We start from the raw sequence: 25,379 nt of genomic DNA, 5'->3' as shown, positions 1-25,379 counted from the left end.
TGGCTCAGGGTCTCAGTTCTTATCTGTGTGGTCTCTCACCCTCCAGTAGGATAGACTGACTTCCTTAGATGGTAGACAATGTTCCAAGAGAGTGATGGTGGAAACTGTAAGGTCTCTTGAGGCCTAAACTCCAGAACTTATGCAACATCACTTCTGTTCTATTCCTTTATTCAAAGCAAGCCACAAAGTCAGTCCAGGTCAAAGGAATGAATAAATAGGCTCCACCTCATAATAGGAGAGTTGCAAAGAATGTGTGGCCATATTTAATCCACCACAATGTGGTAGATAGCTGGATTATGTTAGATGGGAACATCTTTGGAATTAGTATATATACAGGAAGCAGGGTGTGTATGCCAGGCAGGTGGGACAGACTGTTCTAGGCATGTGCCCACTGAGGAGCCTACAGTTGGGGTGTGACTTCCATGGTGGGTCCTCTGAGCTGAGGACCCTATGACAAGGTGTACATTAGACCTCTGGTTCACAGGGGCAACTTGGAGCTGAAGACCTACCATAGCTGAGTGACTTCATGCCTCTTAGCCTCGGTTCATCCTCTGTAAAATGGGCATGCTGATCCCTGCCTCACAGATTGACTGTGAGACTGAAGATGAGATGGTCACCACTAATGTGCCTTGTAAATGACAGAGTGTCATCTACATGTGACTGTGTATTATTATCTGAGATCTGAGGAAGAAATACTCAAGATGGGCCTGGGTAGTCACAGAGGGCAGGAAGGAGGACACCAAGACAGGGATTTGAATAAGGACATTCACAATGGTGAGGGAGAAGGGCCGTATTTCAAGATGGGAAGCTGGAGAATAAAATTATAAAGGCACAGAGGTAGAACAGTGACAGATGGTACCCAGGAGAGGGAGGAGAGCAACTTGGTCAGAGGGTGAGCTCCCTCTACCACCCTGGACTCTGGGTTTCTGGGTTCCCAGGCAGTAGGGCAGCAGCCACTGATGGTCACTCAGAACTACAGCCAAGGCTTCCATTCTTCAAGGTTTATCAGCTGCTTAACCCCCCGCAGGCCTCCAAGGCCTCCTCCAGCCACAGGGGGTGATGACAGGAGGTGGCGGGCAGGTGGTCAGAGAGTCAGAGATAGAGCTCCCTCCTCCGGAGCCACCAGGATCAGGTCAGACCCCTCCCAGTGTTCCCAAACTCCTTTCCCCACTGCAGAGTGTGGACCCCTGGCTATAGGCTTGGGTTACAGGTGGCCTAGCTGAGCTGGGCTCCAAGTCCCTTCATCCCCTGGGCAGGGATGGGGATGATTGATGGGTTTCCAGCATGTTCCAGGCAGAAGCTTGGAGCGGCTGCAGAGTAGCCTGGCTTGCAGAAGCTCCAGATGGCCACTCGTGGCTGAGGCTGACCCACCCAGGCCAGGCCTTGGACAGTCTAGACCTACGGCCACCTCCGAAGCCCTCTCTATTCTGGGGTCCTGGCTGAGGACAGCAATAGCTTCTCCCCCAAAGGAGTCCTGGGAAGAGAGAGTCAGGGCAGGCTCAGATTTCCCCAGTCTAGCCCTGTGCAGCTCACACAGCTCATTCCTACTTGGAGACAGGAAAGGACTCTGATGGGAGTATGGGAGGAGGCAAGATATGAGACAGGTGGACAGAAATGGCACGGTGGAATTGGAACCCAGCCCTCAGCCCTGTACTTACCATATTAACATGCACTGGCCACTTGGGGCTAGGTAAGTGAGGGCCTCAGTGTGAGTGCTGGGCTGAATGAGGAGACCCAGGCAGGAATCCTGGCCTAAAACACTCCACTTTGCTCAATCCTCACCCATAGGGTACCCTGCCTCCCACTACAGAAAGAGATGGAGGTGACTGGGAGGCTGGGGAGGCCTCTTTCACCCACCCTGGGATTCCACAGAATGAAGGCCTTGGAGAGCAGCTGATTACCCTGACCTTGACCTCTGGTTTACCTCCCACTACTTTCCTTTCCTGTGTATCTCTCTTGCTGTCCTTATCCAGCTTTGGTGGTCACATCTGCTTCTCTGGCCTTCCTCCTGACCTTGACTCCACACTGGCTCCTCTGACTTCTGCCAGACACCTAGGAGCAGTCGTTCCCTCCACTCTCTCCTCCCAGCTCTGTTTGCTGTCAGTACAAATGGTCCCCAATTTAGGATGATTCAAGTTACAATTTTCCGACTTTATGATGGTGCAAATGTGACACAAATTCAGTAGAAACTGTACTTTCCTGTACAACCATTGAGTTTTTCACTTTCAGTACAGTATTCAATGTATCACATGAGATATTCAATACTTTATGGTAAAATAGGCTTTTTGTTAGATGATTTTGTCCAACTGTAGGCTAATGTAGGCTAGTGTAAGTGTTCTGAACATATTTAAGGTAGGCTAGGCTAAGTTCTGATGTTCAGTAGGTTAGGTGCATTAAGCATATTTTTTTTACTTACGATATTTTCAACTTACAGTGGGTTTTATTGGGACATTACTATAAGTCAAAGAGGATCTGTATATCTCAAACCTTGCAATCTCAGAGCTGGCAGGGGCCTGCAAGCTCACTCAGTCCAACTCCTGTTGCACATCTGAGGCCCAAGGTTACTTGGGTTCTTGCTAGTTCATTGTCGCATATCAGAATCAGAAACAGCCAGGACTAGGCTTCTGAATTCCAAATTTCTATTTTTCTCCTGTCCTTTGATCTGGGGATTGTGGCTCAGCCTCTGTCTGTCTGTCTGTCTATTCCTTAGGCCATCAGATTTCACATGGGGTTCACTCAGTTCAGACGTCTGCAGTCAAAGCCATAGCTGAAACTGAGTCATGGCTTGGCTCTGACAAGTTGGACCAGACTGGGGCCAACTACAGGGCTTATGAACCAAGGGCTGGTGGCCAGGAGGGAGACGGGGCTCCAGGAGATAAAGCAAATCAGATCTATGCCCCAGGTCTACTTGGGAACCATTGCTGCTCAATGTCCTTTCTCCACCCCCACTCTCTTCCCCAGCAGATTTTTTTTTTTTTTTAGACCAAGTCTCACTCTGTTACCCAGGCTGGAGTGCAGTGGCATGATCTTGACTCACTGCAACCTCTGCCTCCTAGGTTCAAGCCATTCTCCTGCCTCAGTCTCCCAAGTAGCTGGGATTACAGGCACACTCCACCATGCCTGGCTAGTTTTTCTATTTTTAGTAGAGATGGGTTTCACTATGTTGGCCAGGCCGGTCTTGAACTCCTGACCTCAAGTGATCCACCTGCCCTTGTCTCCCACAGTGTTGGGATTACAGGCGTGAGCCACTGCACCCAGTCTCCCCGTATATCTTGTCAAAGGCAATGCTCAGCGAAAACAGCTCTAATGCACACATACACACACACACACGGAAAGACACATACACACAGGAGAAGGCATAAACACACACACACAGAGCTCTCTGGCATGCGGGTATGCACTGTTGTACTATGGGATCATTTCCACGTGAGGCTCTTTCTTCCGAGTGCAAGGATACATCTCTTTTCTTGTGCTTTCCCAGTGCGCAGTCTAGAGCCTGGGAATAAGAGCTCGGTAAAGGTATGTGGAGAGAGTGAGCTGACCTGGCGTGGATGGCCACAGGACCAGGCCTACATCTCCAGTTGCCGGCATGAGGCAGGAAGCCCAGCCCAGGCTAGATGAGCCTGCTACATGGGGCAGGACCTGGGAAGCTCCCACTGTGGGCCTTAGTACACTCGCTCTTCATCTTCTTCCTTCAACTGGGGCTCTATCACTGTGACCAGTCAATCTCAAAATGTGATCCATGAACCAACAGCATCAATATCATCTGGGAACTTGTTAGAAATGCAAAGTCTCAGGCCCCACTGAATCAGAAACTCTGGGTGTGGGGTTCAGAGATCTGCATTAACCGCCCTCCAGGTGATTCTAACACATGCTAAAATTAGAGAACCAGTGTGTGTGCAAACAGATAACCTCATGCTGGGGCCAGGGGCCGGGAGTAGGGGTGTGAAGCCCCAAAGCACATGCAGCTGCATACGCCCCCTATGGGTAAGACTGGCTGTTCACATGCTGGTGGATGCATATACCTGAAGGCAGACACGTACTCACACGCATGCACATATATGAGCATCAGGGTCTCAGAAGAGTCCACATACTGGAGCTCTGGGGTCTCAGTGGGCACCAGCAGGCACTCAGATGGAAGTCGGGGGGGGGTGGAGAAAGGAAGAACTGTTCTCACCAGCTGACAACCTATGCCCCACAATTCTTTTGTCCCTCATCCCTTCTGAGGTTCCCTGAGTGTTCCCTCAGAAGCCAGAGAAGCTGAGTAGTTGCCCAACTCAGACCAGACACACCCAGCTGAGAGGCCAAGGTGGCCTGTGTGCCTAAGAGCGGAGTATGTGCTAAGACCAGCAAAGTCTTTTCTCTGTGTGGGCGAGCCAGGGCCAGGGGGATGTGGGGCATCAGCAAGCTAGGCTTAGGCAAGAGCACACCATCCCCTGGGCCATGAAATGCTGCCCAGATATAGAATTCCCCGTGGCCCCTTCCCAGGGCTGTTGCTAGTGCCCAGCCAACCTCCTGACCCCTCTCTCTGCTCTGGACTGTGATGCCCCAGGCCGCTGCCCACCTGGCCCATCACCAGGTCCTGCGGTGTCTCCTCCTTAGGATCTGGACATCAAATCCTGGCCTCTGTGAGCCACAAGGGGACATGGGGAGGGGAGAGGGAGGCTCATGCTCAGATCTGGTTTCGCTGCTGCTTCCCCTGGCTGGCTGCCACAGGCTGAGACACCAGCTGTGCTATATAAAGCCGGCACTGGACTGCTGGAGAGGCGAAGGCTTGGACCCCCAGCTGAGGAGTCCTGCTCAAGACACGGTGAGCTCCACTCCTATTCCCCTCACCCCATCCCTGCACCCCACTGCTGGACTCAACTGCTCCTGCCCTCCCCTGACTACCCCATTCCCTTCTCCCCACCTCCCCCCACATTTTGCTGCCTGATCCTTCATCTCCCACAGAGAAGACTCCCTTTCTGCTTTGGGAATCTGCTTTCCCCCATTGGCCCAAAGTCCTCTCCCTCCCCCACATGAGGACAGGAACCCCCAGATGGTCCCACTTAGGGTTTCCATACCTCTGGGTGCCCTGCTTTGTTCCCTGCGGTCAGCCAGTCTGCTCTGTCCAAGTGTTCTGAGGAGCGTGGGATGGCGAGCCTAACCATCAGGGCATATGCTGAGGAAACAGCGGGGATGCTGAGAAACCTCTGTGGGCTGCCAGATGGGAAATGGTTTTTCCACAAGGTGTCTCAGGCCACCTCAGCCTCCAGACATCCCTGGAGCTGGCTCAGTCTCAGGCTGAATGTGGTGCAGGCCAGCAGACTGCTCAGCTCCCTGCTTGGAGCCCAGAGTGATACACACAATGTGGAGGCCTTTGGGACGTCCTGGTGACTCTGCTCCCTCATCCGAGAAACAGGTAGTGGTGGAGCTAGTGTTTTTAGAGCTAGAAGGTCTGCAGCATGGGACTGGTTTGTTCTTTCCCTGGAATATCCAAGTGTTTTCAGATATGTGTATTTTTTAGAGAGGAGGACTCTTCCCTTTCCTACCACACCCTGGACTTACGATGTTGAAGGGAACCACTTTTGAATCCCCAGAAACGAGTCAGATTCTGGGTTGGCCAGAGCTCTGGGGAGACATAAAAATGTTCTGCTCAGCTGTGGCCTGGGCCACGCACACCACATGGTTCCTTGCCCTTGTCCCAGGCCTGCTTTCCTCTCCTGACCCTTGCAGTTCCTCACCCACGCTCAGCAGTTACTGGGGAGCCCTGGCCTCTCACAACGCATCCCCTCTGCTTTCCGTCAGCTGGCTCCTGGCTGTGTAACTCCCAGTCAGGCCCCAAACAAAAAGGCCAGAAATGTGTTCCAGCTGCAGCCCGTGCACATCTGGTAATGTGTTCATGGAGGTGGTATGTCCGAGGCATCTGCACCCTCCAGCCAGCCTGCCTTATGAGAGGCCACTGGAGTCGGAGCCAAGTCTTCATGGCCTTAATATGTACCCGCCCGTGCGAGAGTGTGACCTCCATCAAAGGATGGCAAAACAAATGCCCCTCAGGCCTGGGTCTTAGAAGTGACTAATGAGTCACCAAGAGGCTGCTGGGGGTGAGCCCTGGACTCTCCTCATTGGCAAGGAACCTCTTCGCCCCGGCTCGTCCTTGTGCCCCATCTCCATGTGGGGCCCTGGAGCCTACCCCCAGGGATGGAATCTAGTCTGCCTCATTTGAACTCAGATTCTGAGCCTCTGCACCTCCCAAGCTACCTGGTTTCACAACTAACTCAGGCAGATGTCACTCTCGTATCATTCTGTCCACCTTTCCCTCCTTGACAGGTCAAGAAATATTTCTGCTTGAGCCATAAGCGGTGATTCAGAAATATGAAACCTGACAAGCTTTGTTTCTTTACAGGTCACTGGATCTGAGAAACTTCCCAGGGGACCGCATTCCAGAGTCAGTGACTCTGTGAAGCACCCTCACCTACCTCTTGCCACGTTCCCACGGGCTTGGGGGAAAGATGGTGGGGACCAAGGCCTGCGTGTTCTCCTTCCTGGTCCTGGAAGTCACATCTGTGTTGGGTATAGGCTAAGTATCCGCTGGCTCCCAAATCTTCCACTTGCCACAGTGAGGTCGTGTCTGGTCTGGGACTGAACTATGCGTCTGCCTTAAGACACAGCAAGGCCTTAAGACCTGGGGCCACTTTATGGATTTATTCATAATTTATACCCTGTTTGTTTTTCTCCAAAACTTGAGATTGTTCCCATTATTAAAACTCACAAAACAGAACTTTTATATGAGAAGAGGGATGAGCAGTCATTCAGAGGGAGGAAAAAAAGATGAGAGGGTTATTTTTAGCCCCCGAGTACTAAATTGAGCTCCGAGCTTCCTGGCAGCCAAAGTAATAGGGAATCACAGGGCATCAGTGAGATCTCAGAAGCAGGTTTGGGGTTTGGTCTGTTTTTAGTTTTATGAAAATTCTTTTGGCCCAAAGCTCAATTTCATTTAGACCCTGCAGCCGAATTTCACAGACACACCAGAACCCCTTCTGGTCTCCTTGCCCTCTGACTGCATCCTCTGGTGATACTGAGCTCTGGAAGGAACTGGTAGAAAGAATTTGTCTGGTGGAACAGAAGACTTCCCAAGGCATCTAAGCGTCAGCCCTCCCCTGCACAGTCTCTCCCACCTCCTCCCCTTCCTCTCCTGATTTCTAAGCACATACTCAGGTAAAGCAAAAAAAAAAAAAAAAAAAAAAGCTCAAAACCCTCCTTTAAAGTTGTATGCCTTGCAGGATTTGTGGCTACAAATACAGGAACAAAGGCTGTCTCAGTCTGGAGCCAACCCCTGTGTGTGCCTGCCTCCTGCCTTGCTCTTTCCACCCTGACAGCTGCTGCTTGTGAAGATGATTAACATTCAACCATCTGAGGGGAAATCAGATTAGGTTGATTAAAAGAGCTCCTATCACCCCAATTAAGCAGCATAGAGAATTCTGATTTGGCTCCTGGAGTAAGCGTTAATTGCCTGTCAAAGCTTCTGCAGTCCTCTGCTCTGCATTCTCCTTCCCATTCTGGAGACTCCAACCCAGCCTCAGGTAGGGTACAACTGGAACTGCTTGTGGCCCGAGGACCCTGTACCCATCCTCAGGCAGTCCCTGCCAGCCTCGTATGGAAAATTGAGGACCACTGCCCCAATTAGGCCATAGGAGTCTTTTATGGGAGAGTGGAACCCCAAGGGAAAGTAAATGGCCATCTATTGTGGCGTTGAGCTAAAAGAAGTTGCTAGCACTTATTCGGAATGCATTATGTGCTAGGTGTTCTAAGTGGATTTTATGAATGAGCTTATTTAATCCCCACAATCCTCTAAGGCAGGAACTATTATTATCCTTATTTTATGATGAGAGAACATGGGGTCAGGTGGGTTAAGTAACTTGCCCAAAGTCACACAGTTAGAAACTGGCAGAGTCTCAGGAGCCCACACTGTCAATCTGCATATACTTCAGAGGCTTTTACGTTCTATCTTATGGAATCCTCATGCCAAATGAATCACTCTGCAAGGTGGGAATTAATATCTCCATTTTACACATGAGGAAAACAAAGCTCCATTTTGCCAAGAAGGTTAGGTGCAGACACCAAAGCAAGAGTCCCTGGCCACTGGCTGCTCAGGAGCATCTGATAATCCATTTCTAGAACAAGAGTGAAAAGGGAGCTACCATTCATTGAGTGTGCACTACAAGCCAGGTCTCTTTACATTCATTATCACCTGAATAATGCACCAGGACCCTAGGATGCAGCAATTATTAGTGCATTCCTATTTTATTGGGAAACAGGCTCAGAGGAGTAAAGCTTTTCTGAGATTGCACAGCAATAAGTAGCAGAGTGGGGTTTGAACCCATGCCTGGTGCTCATGCTCCATCCACCACCTCACACTGTTTCCCTGCATCTTGAGGAATGCTGTAACTTCCAGTCCTGGCCTCTCACTTGGCTTCTCCTCCTGGCCCTCAGGGAGACAGACAATGCTCACCCAGTCAGTAAGAAGAGTCCAGCCTGAGAAGAGGAACCCCAGCATCTTTGCCAAGCCTGCCGACACCCTGGAGAGTGAGTTGTGGCTGAAGCAGGGAGGGGCTGGAGGGGCAGTCTTTAACGAGCTTCCTAAGTGGACCTCTGAAGCCAGGGCATGATGTCAGGGTTCCATGGAAACCCACTTTTACAAGCATTTGGCCTCCATCTCTGTCCAGCCAAGGAACTTAGTATATAAGACAGCTCAGAATCAGGAATCTGCCTGATACCTTTCAGGAATGCTGTGGAGCTTGCTGGGGCCAGAGCACAGGCTGGTGGGAAGGGAGTGGGGAGATGAGTATGGAGAGATGGCTGGGGACAGCTCACCAGCACCCTGAATGCCTAGTTAGAGGATCTTAAAGCTGGAGGTGATGTGGCCCGAGCCACATGAAGAAAGCTCACCCTGACTGCAGGGTCAGGGATGGGTGTGAATGGCATTGAGGAGGAGCCTTGATGTAGAAAGTGACTGACATGGTTCAGCCAGGCTGATGAGAGCTTGAATGGAGGCCTCAGCAGTGGCAGGTGTAAGAGGGGATTGGAGAGGTACTGGAGAGACAAATGTGACAGGGCCTGAGGCCAGCTGGGGGTGGGTGAGAGGGAAGGGGGTGGGTGAGAGGGAAAGAACTGGAGCACACCAGGATCACAGCTCCTCCGCAATTTGGCTGTGTCTCTCAGGCCCTGGTGAGTGGACAACGTGGTTCAACATCGACTACCCAGGCGGGAAGGGCGACTATGAGCGGCTGGATGCCATTCGCTTCTACTATGGGGACCGTGTATGTGCCCGTCCCCTGCGGCTAGAGGCTCGGACCACTGACTGGACACCTGCGGGCAGCACTGGCCAGGTGGTCCATGGTAGTCCCCGTGAGGGTTTCTGGTGCCTCAACAGGGAGCAGCGGCCTGGCCAGAACTGCTCTAATTACACCGTACGCTTCCTCTGCCCACCAGGTAAGCCAGAACGCCCCCATCCCCACCCGCTACTTCCCACTAGCCTCTACTCAGGGAGAGGGAGAACCTGCCTCTGGCCACCAGAACTCTCAGCATCACACACATGCATATGCTTGGACTCTCTAATAATAACCAAGTAGTGTCATTAGTGCCAGAACTTTCCAATAGTGTTTAGTGTTTATGGGTACTCTCTATTCAACCTAGTTTGTTGTGTTTGAGTGGTACCATGGTGAAGACCACAGGCTCTGAAGTGGGGCTGCTTGGGTTTGAATTCTGAGCCTGCAATATGACGTGTCCCCTAGACAAATTTTCTGAAATTCTCTTAGTCTCAGGTTTCTCATACGTGACACCTGGGTAATAGTAAGTCTTCATAGGGGTTTTTAATGAGGATTAAATGATATGAATGCAGAAGCTTAACCCAGGTAAATGCTCACTGAGTGTTAGTTTCTATTCTTGTTCCTATGTGCCAGATACTGTGCTAGTTATCCACATTATTCAACCTTTGCAACTGACTTTTGAGAGATCTCCATCTTGACAAGTTACACGAGGTTCAGAGAAGCTAGGTAACTTCTCACAATTCCATAGCTGATAAGGCAGAGCTGGGGTTTGAACCATGTCCGTGTTTGCAGAGTCTATGCATTTATATCCCCTCCCACCAGGGATAATACAGATGTTAGGGGGAGCAGGCCTGCTCCCTTCTTGGATGGGGATCTTCTCCCTTAGGGTTCCACAAGATCCCCCAGGCCCAGATGCCAGTGGTGGTCATCTGGGGTGGGAGCTCAGGCTGGGTGGTCATCTGGGGTGGGAGCTCAGGCTGGGTGGTCATCTGGGGTGGGAGCTCAGGCTGGGTGGTCATCTGGGGTGGGAGCTCAGGCTGGGTGGTCATCTGGGGTGGGAGCTCAGGCTGATCTGAGCAAGGTGTGAAGGCCCCATTCTTGTACACAGGCCTCAGGCCAGAGGTGAGGAAGGTGGGCAGAAAGGGGCTTCTTGTCCAAGTCATTGCATGTTCTAGGCCCCGACTTCCCAGAGGACCCTGACTTCCCAGGGAGTCCTTCCATAGGAGCATGTGGCTGTTTCCACACTGGTGAAGAAGAAAGATGGTGCTATCCCTGCACATCTTAGGACAGCCTGTCAAAGTCCCAGTGCTTGGCCAACAAGCACCGCTCAGGGCCACCCCTAGCCCATATGGTGCCTCTGTGCAAATTAGAGACCTTACTTCCCCAAGAATTTTGACTTCCATCTGTCGGAAAAATCATTGCAGTAAATATAAATATCAGTGACATCTACAACATAAATGGAAACCTTGTCTTTACCAGAGAAGAAACAGCCTCAGGGTCAGATTTCCTGACAGAGTCCCCTCGAGGGAAATCAGACCGTCTGCTGATCTCACTTTGCAGGATCCCTGCGCCGAGACACGGAGCGCATCTGGAGTCCATGGTCTCCCTGGAGCAAGTGCTCAGCTGCCTGTGGTCAGACTGGGGTCCAGACTCGCACACGCACTTGCTTGGCAGAGATGGTGTCGCTGTGCAGTGAGGCCACTGAAGAGGGTCAGCACTGCATGGGCCAGGACTGTACAGGTACCACCCTCCCTCCTGTCATTGGGCAGGGTGTGGTGGGTGAGGCTGAAGAATGAGGAGGGAGCTAGAGGGTCAGTTTGAGACGGATGGATTCCTTCATTTACTTACTCACCATGTATTAACTGAGCATCTATTATGTGCCCTAATGAGAGATATACAGGATAATATAGGAACACAGGGCAGGGTCAATTATCATAGCCTGGGGGAATCCAGGAGAGCTTCCTAGAGGAGCTGTTTTGGGCTAAGTTTTTGTTGTTGTTGTTGTTGTTGTTCTGAAACAGAGTCTTGCTCCATTGCCCAGGCTGGAGTGCAATGGCGCAATCTTGGCTTACTCCAGCCTCCGCCTCCTGGGTTTAAGCAATTCTGCTATCTCAGCCTCCCTAGTAGTTGGGATTACAGGTGCATGTCACCATGCCCAGCTAATTTTTGTATTTTTTGTACAGATGAGGTTTCACCATGTTGGCCAGGCTGGTCTCAAACTCCTGACCTCAGGTGATCCACCCACCTTGGCCTCCCAAAGTCCTGGGATTACAGGTGTGAGCCACCACGCCTGGCCTTGGGCTAAGTTGTAAAGGATGAGTAGGAGTTAGTCATGCAGGCTGATAAGGGAGGGTAGCAAAGGCCAAGGAGGAGAGGAAGTGATCTGTGATGTGGCTGAAGGAATTCCAGAATCCATAGACTCCCCGCTGATATGGCCCCTTGTCCCACAGCCTGTGACCTGACCTGCCCGATGGGCCAGGTAAATGCTGACTGTGATGCCTGCATGTGCCAGGACTTCATCCTTCATGGGGCTGTCTCCCTTCCCGGAGGTGCCCCAGCCTCAGGGGCCACCGTCTACCTGCTGACCAAGACGCCGAAGCTGCTGACCCAGACAGACAGTGATGGAAGATTCCGAATCCCTGGCTTGTGCCCTGATGGCAAAAGCATCCTGAAGATCACAAAGGTCAAGTTTGCCCCCATTGTACTCACAATGCCCAAGACTAGCCTGAAGGCAGCCACCATCAAGGCAGAGTTTGTGAGGGCAGGTAACTAAATTCTCTGGGGTGGGGCTGGTGAGAAGGTCCAGATTTTCAAATAAAGGGATTATAGTGCTAAAAGCTGGCTTCCCAGCTAACTTGGAGTAAAACTCCGAATCCTTACCATGGCCGGCATGGCCCTATATTATCTGGCCCTCCATTTCTTCTCTGCTGTCCTCTCCTGTTACTCGCTCCACACCAAATCACTCTACTCCAACTGCAATGGGCTCCTATCTGTTCCTCAAACACACAGGCACATTCCTGCCTCAGGGCCTTTGTGCTTGCTGCATGTATTCTGTTTAGAATGTTCTTCCCATAGATATTGGCATGGCTTGCTCCCTCAAATGTATGAGGTCTTCCCTGGCCACCTTATCTAACAGTCAATACAATATAGTGTGCGGTTTGCAGGTCACAGAGAGAAAGGCTTGGGAAGTTCAGAAATGGTGCGGGATGGCCAGAAAATTCTGCCAGGGGCAGCAGAACATGAATATTGCACTATTTAAAACAGTCAGTTCTGTCCCAACGGTAATGCCTAGGAATCTTGGCTGACACAAGTTCCCCTTGTTTCACCACTGACCCACCCAGATGCTGCTTGACAGGTCATGGGAGAGGTCCCAGGATGGGGGGTGTGGAAGGATAGACTCCACTCTGAACCAATTCCCTTAGGACCAATGGAGATGGGCTGGGGGTAGGGGTGAAGCCTTGCAATTTTCACACCATCAAAGACCCTGAGGGAGCAAGGCTCTGTAGAACCTGTCACACACACACACAAACCCAAAATGCTATTTCTCATCTTCTGTCCCAGAGACTCCATACATGGTGATGAACCCTGAGACAAAAGCACGGAGAGCTGGGCAGAGCGTGTCCCTCTGCTGTAAGGCCACAGGGAAGCCCAGTCCGGATAAGTATTTTTGGTGCGTATTCTGCTAGCTACCCTGCCCAATTCTCCTCCTGGAAACCAGAGCTTCTTGCATTGGGTGTGGACTTATTAATAAGAACAATAACCAACAGAATAAAGTTACAAGTAAGGCAGTGGTACAGAGCCCGGATGTTGGGACTTACAAATGGGAGCCATGGGGTTGGAAGCCAGACAACCAGCGAGCTCTCTCATTGTACCCTCAAAGCTGGGGGAACCCTTTGGCCGGGCACAGTGGCTCACGCCTGTAATCCCAGCACTTCGGGAGGCTGTGGCAGGTGGATTGCTTGAGCCCAGGAGCTCGAGACCAGCCTGGACAACATAGTAAAGCCCTGTCTCTATAAAAGATGTAAAAAATTAGCCAGGTGTGCAGGCTTGTGTTTCTAGTACCAGCTACTCGGGAGGATGAGATAGGAGGATCTCTTGAGTCCAGGAGGCAGAGGTTGCAGTGAGCTGTGATCACGCCACTGCACTCCGGCCTGAGTGACAGTGTGTGACCTTGTCTCAAAAAAAAAAAAAAAAAAAGCTGTGGTCCCCTAGAGCATCTCTGGTCTTGGGGTCCAGACTTGTCTATCATCAGGACACAGAACAAAGTTCCTAGGTCCTGCTTTTCCTAATAAAAGCAAACAAGGGGCCAGGCACGGTGGCTCATGCCTGTAATTCCAGCACTTTGGGAGGCCGAGGAGGGTGGGTCACTTGAGGTCAGGAGTTCGAGACCAGCCTGGCCAACATGGTGAAACCCCATATCTACTAAAAATACAAAAATTAGCTGGGAGTGGTGGCACATGCCTGTGATCCCAGCTACTCGGGAGGCTAAGGCAGGAGAATCGCTTGAACCTGGGAGGCGGAGGTTGCAGTGAGTCAAGAGCATGCCGCTGTACTCTAGCCTAGGCGACAGAGCAAGACTCCATCTCAAAAAAAAAAAAAAAAAAATGCAAACAAGGGCAGAATCCCTTATGGCTGTGAGTCCTTTATCCTTCACAAACATTTTATAGCCACTCTCTTATTTGACCCATCCAACAATCCTGTGAAGTCAGCTAGAAGTCATTGCTGACATTTTATAGACCAGAAAGCTGAAGCACAGATTGGTGAGATGGGGCGGGGGAGGTTGTCCAAGCATCCCCAGCCAGGTACGTGGTAGGGCTGGGACTGAGAACCAAGCTCCTTGTTTCCCAGGCAAATTAGTGCTCTTGGATGAGCCAAGTCAAAGGTGATATTGACATTTGTGGGAACCCATTCATCATCTGTCTCCTTGGCTGCTTGCTCCCGGCACTTTTCTAGGAATACCTGCCCTCCCACTGCCCATTCAGGTTCCACCTCTCCATCCCTTGCAGGTATCATAATGACACATTGCTGGATCCTTCCCTCTACAAGCATGAGAGCAAGCTGGTGCTGAGGAAACTGCAGCAGCACCAGGCTGGGGAGTACTTTTGCAAGGCCCAGAGTGATGCCGGGGCTGTGAAGTCCAAGGTTGCCCAGCTGATTGTCATAGGTAAGCCTGTCTGGGTCCCTGGGGCCCCTGGGTCTGCAACAGGGCTGGCTGAGCACCCCAGTGTGCATAACTACACAGTAAAAGCTAAGGCTTTTCTTTTTTCTTTTCTTTTCTTTCTTTCTTTTTTTTTTTTTTTTTTTTTTTTTTTTTTTTGAGATGGAGTCTCACTCTGTCACCCAGGCTGGAGTGCAGTGGCACCATCTCAGCTCACTGCAACCTCTGCCTCCCAGGTTCAAGTGATTCTCCTGCCTCAGCCTCCTGAATAGCTGGGATTACAGGCGTGCACCACCATGTCTGGCTAATTTTTATATTTTTAGTAGAGATGGTGTTTTGCCATGTTGGCCAGGCTGGTCTTGAACTCCTGACCTCCAGTGATCCACCCCTTTCGTCCTCCCAAAGTGCTGGGATTACATGCATGAACCACCGTGCCTGGCCAAGCTCAGGCTTTTCTGCACTGTGCACAGTGCCAGGACCTCTAGGACATAACGATGGTACAGATCTGAATCCTACCACCTTGGAGCCATCATTTGAGGAGGGGTGAAGGCATGTAAATAAGAGATAAACAAGATAGAAAAATGCAGCTAAGGCCGGGTGTGGCGGCTCACACCTGTAATCCCAGCACTTTGGGAGGCCAAGGTGGATGGATCACCTGAGGTTTGGAGTTCGAGACCAGCCTGGACAACATGATGAAACCCTGTGTCTACTAAAAATACAAAAATTAGCCAGGCATGGTGGCGTGCACCTGTAATCCCAGCTACTCAGGAGGCTGAGGTAGTAGAATCGCTTGAACCCAGGAGGCAGAGGTTGCGGTGAGCCGAGTTCACGCCACTGCACTCCAGCCTGGGAAACAGAGCAAGACTGTCTCAAAAAAAAGAAGAAGAAAAGAAAAGTGCAGCTAAAATAGGAGATAAGGGGCTGTGGACTCTAACAGATAGTAGATACCCCAGGTGGGAGTGACCATGGATGGCTACTTGAGGGAGCAGCTTCCCAGCTGGGGCTTAAATAATGGTTCTCAGCTTTGGCTGCCCATTGGTATGACCTGATTGGGTTTTAAAAAATACTGATGCTTCAGTCTTACCTCCAGAGAGTCTGACTTAATTGGTCTGAGATGTGGCCTGGGCATGCATAGTTTAAAACCTCCCCATGTGATTCCAATTTGCAACCAAGGTTAGAACCCCTGGTCTTAAAGAATGGGCAGGGATTGTGTGTGTGGAGGTGAGGGTGTTCCAGATTGAGGGGCCAGCATGGGTAAAGATATAGAAGTGGGAACTGAGGGGGCTTTATAAGAAAGGGTGATCTAGAGCTGGCTTCAAGAAGAGAACTGGATGGGGAGAGATTAGAGGCCAAAGACCAATCAGGGGCCTGTCTTTGGAAAATGAGTAGGAAGGAAGATAGCTTGGTAATTGGCCTAAACAAAACAAAACGCAGAGAAGGATAGAATGTATTGGAAGGATCCTGGACTACTTCAGACTCTTAAAAAGTTGAGCAACAGACCTCAGGGCAGACAAGACACAGAGTACCCTGGACGTTGGCAAAGATATGGAGCCCTCAGCAGTGGTCCCAACCCATCACACCAAGGCTCCCTGTTTGCTACAGTAATTTTTAATACTACTTTATTATTCTGAAGTTACATTTACAGATAACTGCCTATAATTTCCAAATGTATATGTGCATGGTCCTAACTATAAAACAAAGGATACATTTTTAAAATTTTAATACAAAATAGTGTGTATTCCCATATCTAAATGTTTTGGCACATTGACATGAGAAGACAAACCAAGAAGTTAACCACTTGCACTTAAATCCGGGGTCACCATAAACATGACCACTACAAATGCTGATGGATACAGAGGTATCATTCTGGCATTCACAGTCCTTAGGTAATGGTGTTGTAGAAACGTGATTTTCCTGAGATGAGGAACAATTCTTGGTATTGTTCTGAGCTAAACAAAGTATAATCTTAGCTCAATTTATATGGTAGTTGCATTCTTGAAAAATTCAGTATATGGTTAAAGACATGTAAAAGATACTAGGCTCTGATCTTTTAATTTGTTTTAGACAAGGTCTTGCTCTGTCCCCCAGGCTGGAGGGTAGTGGCACACTCACGGCTAACTGCATCATTGACCTTCCAGGCTCAAGCAATCCTCCCACCTCAGCCTCCCAAGTAGCTGGGACTACAGGCATGTGCCACCACGCCCAGCTGATTTTTGTATTTTTTGTAGAGACAGGGTTTCATCATGTTGCCCTGGCTGGTCTCGAATTCCTAGGCTCAAGCAACCCACCCACCTTGGCCTCCCAAATTGTTGGGATAACAGGTGTGAGCCACTGCATCCGGCCAAAGCTCTGATCACTTTAAACAGGTTTTCTACCTACATGAAGGTCTGATGGGATATGTGAAGGTTGTTCAGAACACAGAGATTCTTTATGCAGAGCAGTGCCAGGCATTGCAGGACATAGAACATCAATGGCCTCTACCCACAATATGCCAGTAGCATCCCCAATTTTGGTGATAACCCAAAACACCTTCATAAATTTTTGAGACCCCTCCATTGAGACAAACTGCCACTATAGTGGTCTCATCAACCAACTCTGTTTCCCGGTATATAAAATGGGATCAGTAATAGCTGTTCCATCTCCCTCAGAGAGTTCTGTGAGAATGACAGTCATGGATATACAAGTCCTTTGAAAACCATAGAATACTGTAAAGAGGTGAGGTTGAGGTACTCTTTGTGTAGGATGTAAACTTACATCTTAATTTCCACACCATTTCCCTGCACAGCACCTGATGAGACTCCTTGCAACCCAGTTCCTGAGAGCTATCTTATCCGGCTGCCTCATGATTGCTTTCAGAATGCCACCAACTCCTTCTACTATGACGTGGGACACTGCCCTGTCAAGACCTGTGCAGGGCAGCAGGATAATGGGATCAGGTGCCGTGATGCTGTGCAGAACTGCTGTGGCATCTCCAAGACAGAGGAGAGGGAGATCCAGTGCAGTGGCTACACGCTACCCACCAAGGTGGCCAAGGAGTGCAGCTGCCAGCGGTGTACGGAAACTCGGAGCATCGTGCGGGGCCGTGTCAGTGCTGCTGACAATGGGGAGCCCATGCGCTTTGGCCATGTGTACATGGGGAACAGCCGTGTAAGCATGACTGGCTACAAGGGCACTTTCACCCTCCATGTCCCCCAGGAAACTGAGAGGCTGGTGCTCACATTTGTGGACAGGCTGCAGAAGTTCGTCAACACCACCAAAGTGCTACCTTTCAACAGGAAGGGGAGTGCCGTGTTCCATGAAATCAAGATGCTTCGTCGGAAAGAGCCCATCACTTTGGAAGCCATGGAGACCAACATCATCCCCCTGGGGGAAGTGGTTGGTGAAGACCCCATGGCTGAACTGGAAATTCCATCCAGGAGTTTCTACAGGCAGAATGGGGAGCCCTACACAGGAAAAGTGAAGGCCAGTGTGACCTTCCTGGATCCCCGGAATATTTCCACAGCCACAGCTGCCCAGAGTGACCTGAACTTCATCAATGACGAAGGAGACACTTTCCCCCTTCGGACGTATGGCATGTTCTCTGTGGACTTCAGAGATGAGGTCACCTCAGAGCCACTTAATGCTGGCAAAGTGAAGGTCCACCTCGACTCGACCCAGGTCAAGATGCCAGAGCACATATCCACAGTGAAACTCTGGTCACTCAATCCAGACACAGGGCTGTGGGAGGAGGAAGCTGATTTCAAATTTGAAAATCAAAAGAGGAACAAAAGAGAAGACAGAACCTTCCTGGTGGGCAACATGGAGATTCGTGAGAGGAGGCTCTTTAACCTGGATGTTCCTGAAAGCAGGCGGTGCTTTGTTAAGGTGAGGGCCTACCGGAGTGAGAGGTTCTTGCCTAGTGAGCAGATCCAGGGGGTTGTGATCTCCGTGATTAACCTGGAGCCGAGAACTGGCTTCTTGTCCAACCCTAGGGCCTGGGGCCGCTTTGACAGTGTCATCACAGGCCCCAATGGGGCCTGTGTGCCTGCCTTCTGTGATGACCAGTCCCCTGATGCCTACTCTGCCTATGTCTTGGCAAGCCTGGCTGGGGAGGAACTGCAAGCAGTGGAGTCTTCTCCTAAATTCAACCCAAATGCAATTGGCGTCCCTCAGCCCTATCTCAACAAGCTCAACTACCGTCGGACGGACCATGAGGATCCACGGGTTAAAAAGACAGCTTTCCAGATTAGCATGGCCAAGCCAAGGCCCAACTCAGCTGAGGAGAGCAATGGGCCCATCTATGCCTTTGAGAACCTCCGGGCATGTGAAGAGGCACCGCCCAGTGCAGCCCACTTCCGGTTCTACCAGATTGAGGGGGATCGATATGACTACAACACAGTCCCCTTCAACGAATATGACCCTATGAGCTGGACTGAAGACTATCTGGCATGGTGGCCAAAGCCGATGGAATTCAGGGCCTGCTATATCAAGGTGAAGATTGTGGGGCCACTGGAAGTGAATGTGCGATCCCGCAACATGGGGGGCACTCATCGGCGGACAGTGGGGAAGCTGTATGGAATCCGAGATGTGAGGAGCACTCGGGACAGGGACCAGCCCAATGTCTCAGCTGCCTGTCTGGAGTTCAAGTGCAGTGGGATGCTCTATGATCAGGACCGTGTGGACCGCACCCTGGTGAAGGTCATCCCCCAGGGCAGCTGCCGTCGAGCCAGTGTGAACCCCATGCTGCATGAGTACCTGGTCAACCACTTGCCACTTGCAGTCAACAACAACACCAGTGAGTACACCATGCTGGCACCCTTGGACCCACTGGGCCACAACTATGGTATCTACACTGTCACTGACCAGGACCCTCGCACGGCCAAGGAGATTGCGCTCGGCCGGTGCTTTGATGGCACATCCGATGGCTCCTCCAGAATCATGAAGAGCAATGTGGGAGTAGCCCTCACCTTCAACTGTGTAGAGAGGCAAGTAGGCCGCCAGAGTGCCTTCCAGTACCTCCAAAGCACCCCAGCCCAGTCCCCTGCTGCAGGCACTGTCCAAGGAAGAGTGCCCTCAAGGAGGCAGCAGCGAGCGAGCGGGGTGGCCAGCGCCAGCGTGGAGTGGTGGCCTCTCTGAGATTTCCTAGAGTTGCTCAACAGCCCCTGATCAACTAAGTTTTGTGGTACTTCACCCTCTTCTCCCCTCATTTCATGTGACAGCCATTGTGAGACTGACGCACAAACTGTCACTTGGTTAATTTAAGCACATCTGTTTTCGTGCAATTTGCTTGTTTGTTTCTCATGCCTTTACTTACTTTGTCCCATGATACTGATTGGCACGTGGTCCCCAAAATGGCACAATAAAGCCCCTTTGTGAAACTGTTCTTTAAATGAAACACAAGAAATTGGCCACTGGTAAAACTCTGCAGCTTCAACTGTACTTCATTTAATGCCATTAATGCAAATATACTTCCTCTTTTTGCATGGTTTTGCCTACCTCTGCAATAGTGATAATCTGATGCTGAAGATCAAATAACCAATATAAAGCATATTTCTTGGCCTTGCTCCATAGGACGTAAGCAAGCCTTGATCATAGTTCATACATATAAATGGTGGTGAAATAAAGAAATAAAATACAATACTTTTACTTGAAATGTAAATAACTTATTTATTTCTTTGGTAAATTTGGAATTCTAGTGCACATTCAAAGTTAAGCTATTAACTATAGGGTAATCATAGCTCCTCTACCAAGTCTGGAAAGAACATCTCCTGGTATCCACAATTACACCAGGTTGCTAATTGTATTTGTACGTTTCCCTTTGCATTTGCTTTTGTTCTTGCTAGAAACCCAGTGTAGCCCAGGACAGATGTCAATAAATGCATATTCTGTATTTTGATTCTGAGGCCACTGTCCTGTCTTTTAACTATTAAAGTGAGCCAGCTGCTCAGAGGAGTACAGGGGACTCTGGAAAGCAGTCACAGGTGGTGTAAGTCCTGGCCCCCTAAGTTACAGGGCAGGGCAACATAGGCACACACTCCAGCAGTCAAGTTTGTTCTCATGGATCACATTTTCCGTTTGCAGAAAAGAGCAGATTCCTGGAGTTGTGAGCATGTTCTGGGCTCCTGAGCAAGACTAAAAACATGTCCCGATTTTTTTCTTTCCTTCTTTCCAATACTTTGGAGCTTATACAATGGCTTGGCCCAGGGTCTGACAAGCTGGCCAAGTGGTCCTTTGGCTTCCCCCACAGCCTGTTGCCTTCTCCAGCTGGGCTGGCCGGCCTCACTCAGAAATGATGGGCTTTTACTTTTTTCTTTATGCTCTTCTAAAGATGTTCAGCTTTTCCAGACACCAGATCTCTGTTGTGTGTTACAGACCCTGTCCCTGGAGCAAAACAACTGGCCCAAACGGGCAGAGTTTTGGTTTTGGAAAAGGTACTTGGTTTAAAATAGTAAATCAGAGGCCCGTAGGTGGTGCCAGAGCAATCTTAGCGGCATTACAGTCAGGGTAGTGGGGTGTGGGGTTGGATAGGATGCACTCACTGCCCCTATCCCAACCCCTCCAGAATCTGTCAGGCAAGAGGCCAAAGGGTTTGGGAGAAGAGAGGACACTGTTTACAATCAGGACAAAAAGCTTTCCCTGATGCCCTGACCAGCCTAGTGCAGCTCCTTTACCCATCTCTGGCCTGGGCTGGATTTGTACTCTAGGATCACCATCTGCCCGGCTCCTGGGAATTTGGTTTGTGATCAATTAGAAATTTCTCTAGCTGAGCACATCACAATAACCACAGAAAAAGCAAGCATCTGCAGGAGTGAGGACTAGTGACCTTGTGATTGCAACTTGACCCGCTTCCAGACTCCACATCTGTCTCACTGCTCCCAGGAAGCAGCTCTCACTGACTGCTTGGGGAGGCTTGACTGCCCCTGTTGTCAGTCTACAGCTATCTGCAGCACCATCGCCCCATCCACTTCAGGAGCCAGAGTGCCTGCTGCTTCAACCTGACCACCAGTTCCCTTCAAACTCACGGGTGGAGGGTGCTGGGGAAGGTGGGCTGACTGGTTCCCCACTCTAGGGCACTTTCCTTGCTGTTCTCAGTTGAGGGCCTGAATAAATGGACTCCAGCACACAGCATCTGATGCCTGACTTTTTCCTTCACTCGCCAAACATTGAGTGCCAAACCATGTATGCAAGTAGACAAGCTTTTATGAGATAGTACAAAATATACTACATATTGTGGCATCAGACCTTGAGGAAGTCGTGGTCAGAGAAGGCTTCTTAGAAAAGGTGACATCTAATTTGAGGTCTGAATGATAGCTAGGAGGTGGCCTGCTAATGGTGTGGCTGTCAGGAACAAGAGGCACAAGCAGAAACAGATGTGCAAAACCAGGGACTGCAGGCTGGGTGGGGCTTGCAGGCAGATACCTCTCTTTCAGACAAGGAAACACTTTTTTTTTTTTTTTTTTTTTTTGAGACGCAGTTTCACTCTTTCGCCTAGGCTGGAGTGCAGTGGTGCGATCTTGGCTCGCTGCAACCTCTGCCCCCGGGGTTCAAGCGATTCTCCTGCCTCAGCCTCCCGAGTAGCTGGGATTACAGGTGCGCACCTCCATGCCCAGCTAATTTTTGTATTTTTAGTAGAGACGGGGTTTCACCATGTTGGCCAGGCTGGTCTTGAACCCCTGACCTCAGGTGATCCACCCACCTCAGCCTCCCAAAGTGCTGGGATTACAGGTGTGAACCGCTGCCCAGCCTAGCCAGCATTCTTGAGTTGAACTCATGATACTTAATTCCTAAGAGTCTTGCCTCCAAAATCAAACGTGCTCCTTGCCAGCTGCGTAACTTTCCCCTGGACTTCAATTTACTCACCTATAAATGAAGGATTTCTAAAGCCCTTTTCATGATTTTCAGTGAGGCTAATAGCACCATTCCCAGGATGCTTTCAGTTCATCAAACCACTGCTGATTCATCGGTTGTTCCCCTGTGGAGACTGCACACTGGATGGACAAAATGCGCATCTCAGGAAAGCCCTAGCGTTTCAGTCTCAGCCTACTGATCACCCAGTTACTGAGTGCGAATTCTATGAAGGTGGGTACCATATGGCATGGAGGAGGGGAACAAGCAGGTAGATGGGCAGATCAGGTTGTTTCTGCTTACAAACAAGGGATTTTTCAAACAATGTTCTCTCAAGTTCAAAGAGTTCTAGCAGCTGGGGTGATAAGAGAAAAATGTCACCAAGATGTTGGGACAAGAACAGAGTCTGGAAGGATTGAGAGGACTTATGCAAAATTAGAGGTAGATGGGGTTTCAGGTAAAGGTGTTGGCTAGAGCCAAAGAATAGAGGTGGGACCTGTGCATTGGCAGTCTTTTGATTACAAGTAACAGGGGTGCCAGGTAACCTCAGGAACCAACAACTGCAGAGCCATCAGAATCCAGGTAATCACTCTCTCTGGTTTCAGTTATCTTGTCTTCTCTCATGCTCGGTGGCTTTGGCTCTCTCAATTTCTAATTCAATTTTGGGTTACATGCTCTGTTTTTCTTTTTTTTTTTTCTTTTTGAGACAGAGTCTTGCTTTGTTGTCCAGGCTGGAATGCAGTGGTGTGATCTCGGCTCACTGCAAGCTCCACCTCCCGGGTCCACGCCATTCTCCTGCCTCAACCTCCGGAGTAGCTGGGACTACAGGTGCCCGCCACCACGCCCGGCTAACTTTTTTTTTTGTATTTTTAGTAGAGGCGGGGTTTCACCGTGTTAGCCAGGATGGTCTTGATCTCCTGACCTGGTGATCCTCCCGCCTCAGCCTCCCAAAGTGCTGGGATTACAGGCGTGAGCCACCGCACCTGGCCTACAATGCTCTGTTTTTCAGACTGTCTCTCTGACTTTATTTCTGTTTTTGTTTGTTTGTTTTTTGAGACGGAGCTGTGCTCTTGTTGCCCAGGCTGGAGTGCAATGGCACGATCTTGGCTCACTACAACCTCCGACTCCCGGATTCAAGCAATTCTCCTGCCTCAGCCTCCTGAGTAGCTGAGATTAAAGGCGCCTGCCACCATGCCAGGCTATTTTTGTTTTGTTTTGTTTTTTGTTTTTTGAGGTGGAGTCTCGCTCTGTTGTCCAGGCTGGAGTGCAGTGGCGCGATCTCCACTTCCCACATTCAACCGATTCTCCTGCCTCAGTCTCCCGAGTAGCTGGGATTACAGGCAGGTGCCACCACGCCTGGCTAAATTTTTGTATTTTTAGTAGAGACGGGGTTTCACCCTGTTAACCAGGATGGTCTCGATCTCCTGACCTTGTGATCCATCCGCCTCGGCCTCCCAAAGTGCTGGGATTACAGGCGTGAGCCACCGCACCCGGCCAATTTCTCTCTCTTCTTAGCCCCTCTGTCTGTTCAGTCTACCTTGCAGTCTCTCTCTCTCACTGTGTGGTCTTTCCTCTCTGCAGGAACCCTTGCTTCTGCTTGCAGATATGCTTTCTCTGTTCCTCTGGGCTCACAGAAGAAGGTGGCCACCCTATTTACATCTCAAGTCAATGAATAGCCCTGTCTTGAAGACCGAATTTGATTGGCCCAGTTTGAATTGGGGCTCCACCTCTAGTCCAATCAACCGTGGCTATGGCAGGGGTGGGAAATAGAGGGCAATCCTGCTATCCAATCAAATTCCTTGGAGAGACAATCTGTTTGGCCCAGCTGCAGTTAGCCTCTAGTCCAATCAACTGTGGCCATGGTGGGGGTGTGGCACAAAGGGCAGTCCTAAGGCCTTGCGCCCTGGCTCTCACCTACAATTCCAGAGCTTTGGGAGACGGAGGCTAGCAGATCACCTGAGGTCAGGAGTTCAAGACCAGCCTGGCTAACATGGCTAAAAATACAAAAATTAGCCAGGCATGGTGGTACATGCCTGTAATCCCAACTACTTGGGAGGCTGAGGCAGAAGAATTGATTGAACCTGTGAGGCGGAGGTTGCAGTGAACCAAGATCGGGCCACTGCACTCCAGCTTGGGCGACAGAGCGAGACTCCGTCTCAAAAAAAGAAAAGAGAAAAGAAAAGTGTCTATTCTTTAATCACTGGGGTGCAATGCTCCACATAAGGCCATTAACTCAAGCTTAATTGTTCTGTTCAGTAAATATATAGTTTGTTGAAATCTTCTACTTGGCAATTTTTCCCTATGAGTCCTCAGTTTGGGTTTTATACATTTAGAGGTTATTGTAATGAGTGCATATTTAGTACTAATTTTTCATACCTTCTTGTGAGTTTAATCAACATTATATGGTTATGTTCTTTGTTCCTATAATGCTTTGTCTGAAAGCCTATTTTGTCTAATTACATAGCTTCTAACTTTATTTTAGTATTTGGCCAAGTACACCTTTTTACTTTTAATCTTGTGTCTTTTCAAAGATCTATTTCTTGTAAACAGCATTATGGCTGGATTTTAGTTTATTTTATCCAAACTGACAATCTTTTAACTACTGAATTTAGTAAATTCATATGGCGATTACAGATATATTTGGACTTGTTTTTACCATCTTAATTGGTGTTTTCTATTTTTATCCCTTTTTTTTTTTTTTTGAGACTGAGTTTCACTCTGTTGCCCAGGCTGGAGTGCAGTGACACAATCTCAGTTCACTGCAACCTCTGCCTCCCAGGTTCAAGGGATTCTCATGCCTCAGCCTCCTGAGTAGCTGGGACTACAGACGTACACCATCACACCTGGCTAGTTTTTGTATTTTTAGTAGAGATGGGGTTTCACCATGTTGACCAGGCTGGTCTCGAATTCCTGACTTCAGGTGATCCACCCACCTTGGCCTCCCAAAGTGCTGGCATTCTCAGCATGAGCCACCACGCCTGGCCACTTTTTCTCTTTTCCTGTCAGCTTTTGGATTAATATTTTTCTTATTCCGGTTTTCTTTGGTCTATCAAATTAAAAGTTTTACATTATTTCTATTCTTTTAGTGC

The 25,379-nt window shown here is 49.7% G+C and overlaps 1 protein-coding gene across 1 annotated transcript; it reads left to right on the top strand.

The window, feature by feature from the left end:
• Positions 1–4,657: 4,657 nt before the first annotated feature.
• CILP (cartilage intermediate layer protein) lies at positions 4,658–21,570 on the top strand. The gene is made up of 9 exons (XM_054450196.2): positions 4,658–4,810; positions 6,386–6,552; positions 8,473–8,565; positions 9,202–9,471; positions 10,869–11,048; positions 11,759–12,073; positions 12,870–12,978; positions 14,315–14,472; positions 17,252–21,570. The coding sequence occupies exons 2-9, from the start codon at positions 6,492–6,494 to the stop codon at positions 19,579–19,581; spliced, it is 3,516 nt and encodes a 1,171-aa protein (XP_054306171.1). The 5' UTR covers positions 4,658–4,810; positions 6,386–6,491; the 3' UTR covers positions 19,582–21,570.
• Positions 21,571–25,379: the final 3,809 nt, after the last annotated feature.

This window comes from Pongo pygmaeus, chromosome 16 (genome assembly GCF_028885625.2).
Source record: "Pongo pygmaeus isolate AG05252 chromosome 16, NHGRI_mPonPyg2-v2.0_pri, whole genome shotgun sequence".
Taxonomy (NCBI): Eukaryota; Metazoa; Chordata; class Mammalia; order Primates; family Hominidae; genus Pongo; species Pongo pygmaeus.
Note: the sequence above shows the minus strand (reverse complement) of the source record. Positions and strands in the feature narration are given on the sequence as shown.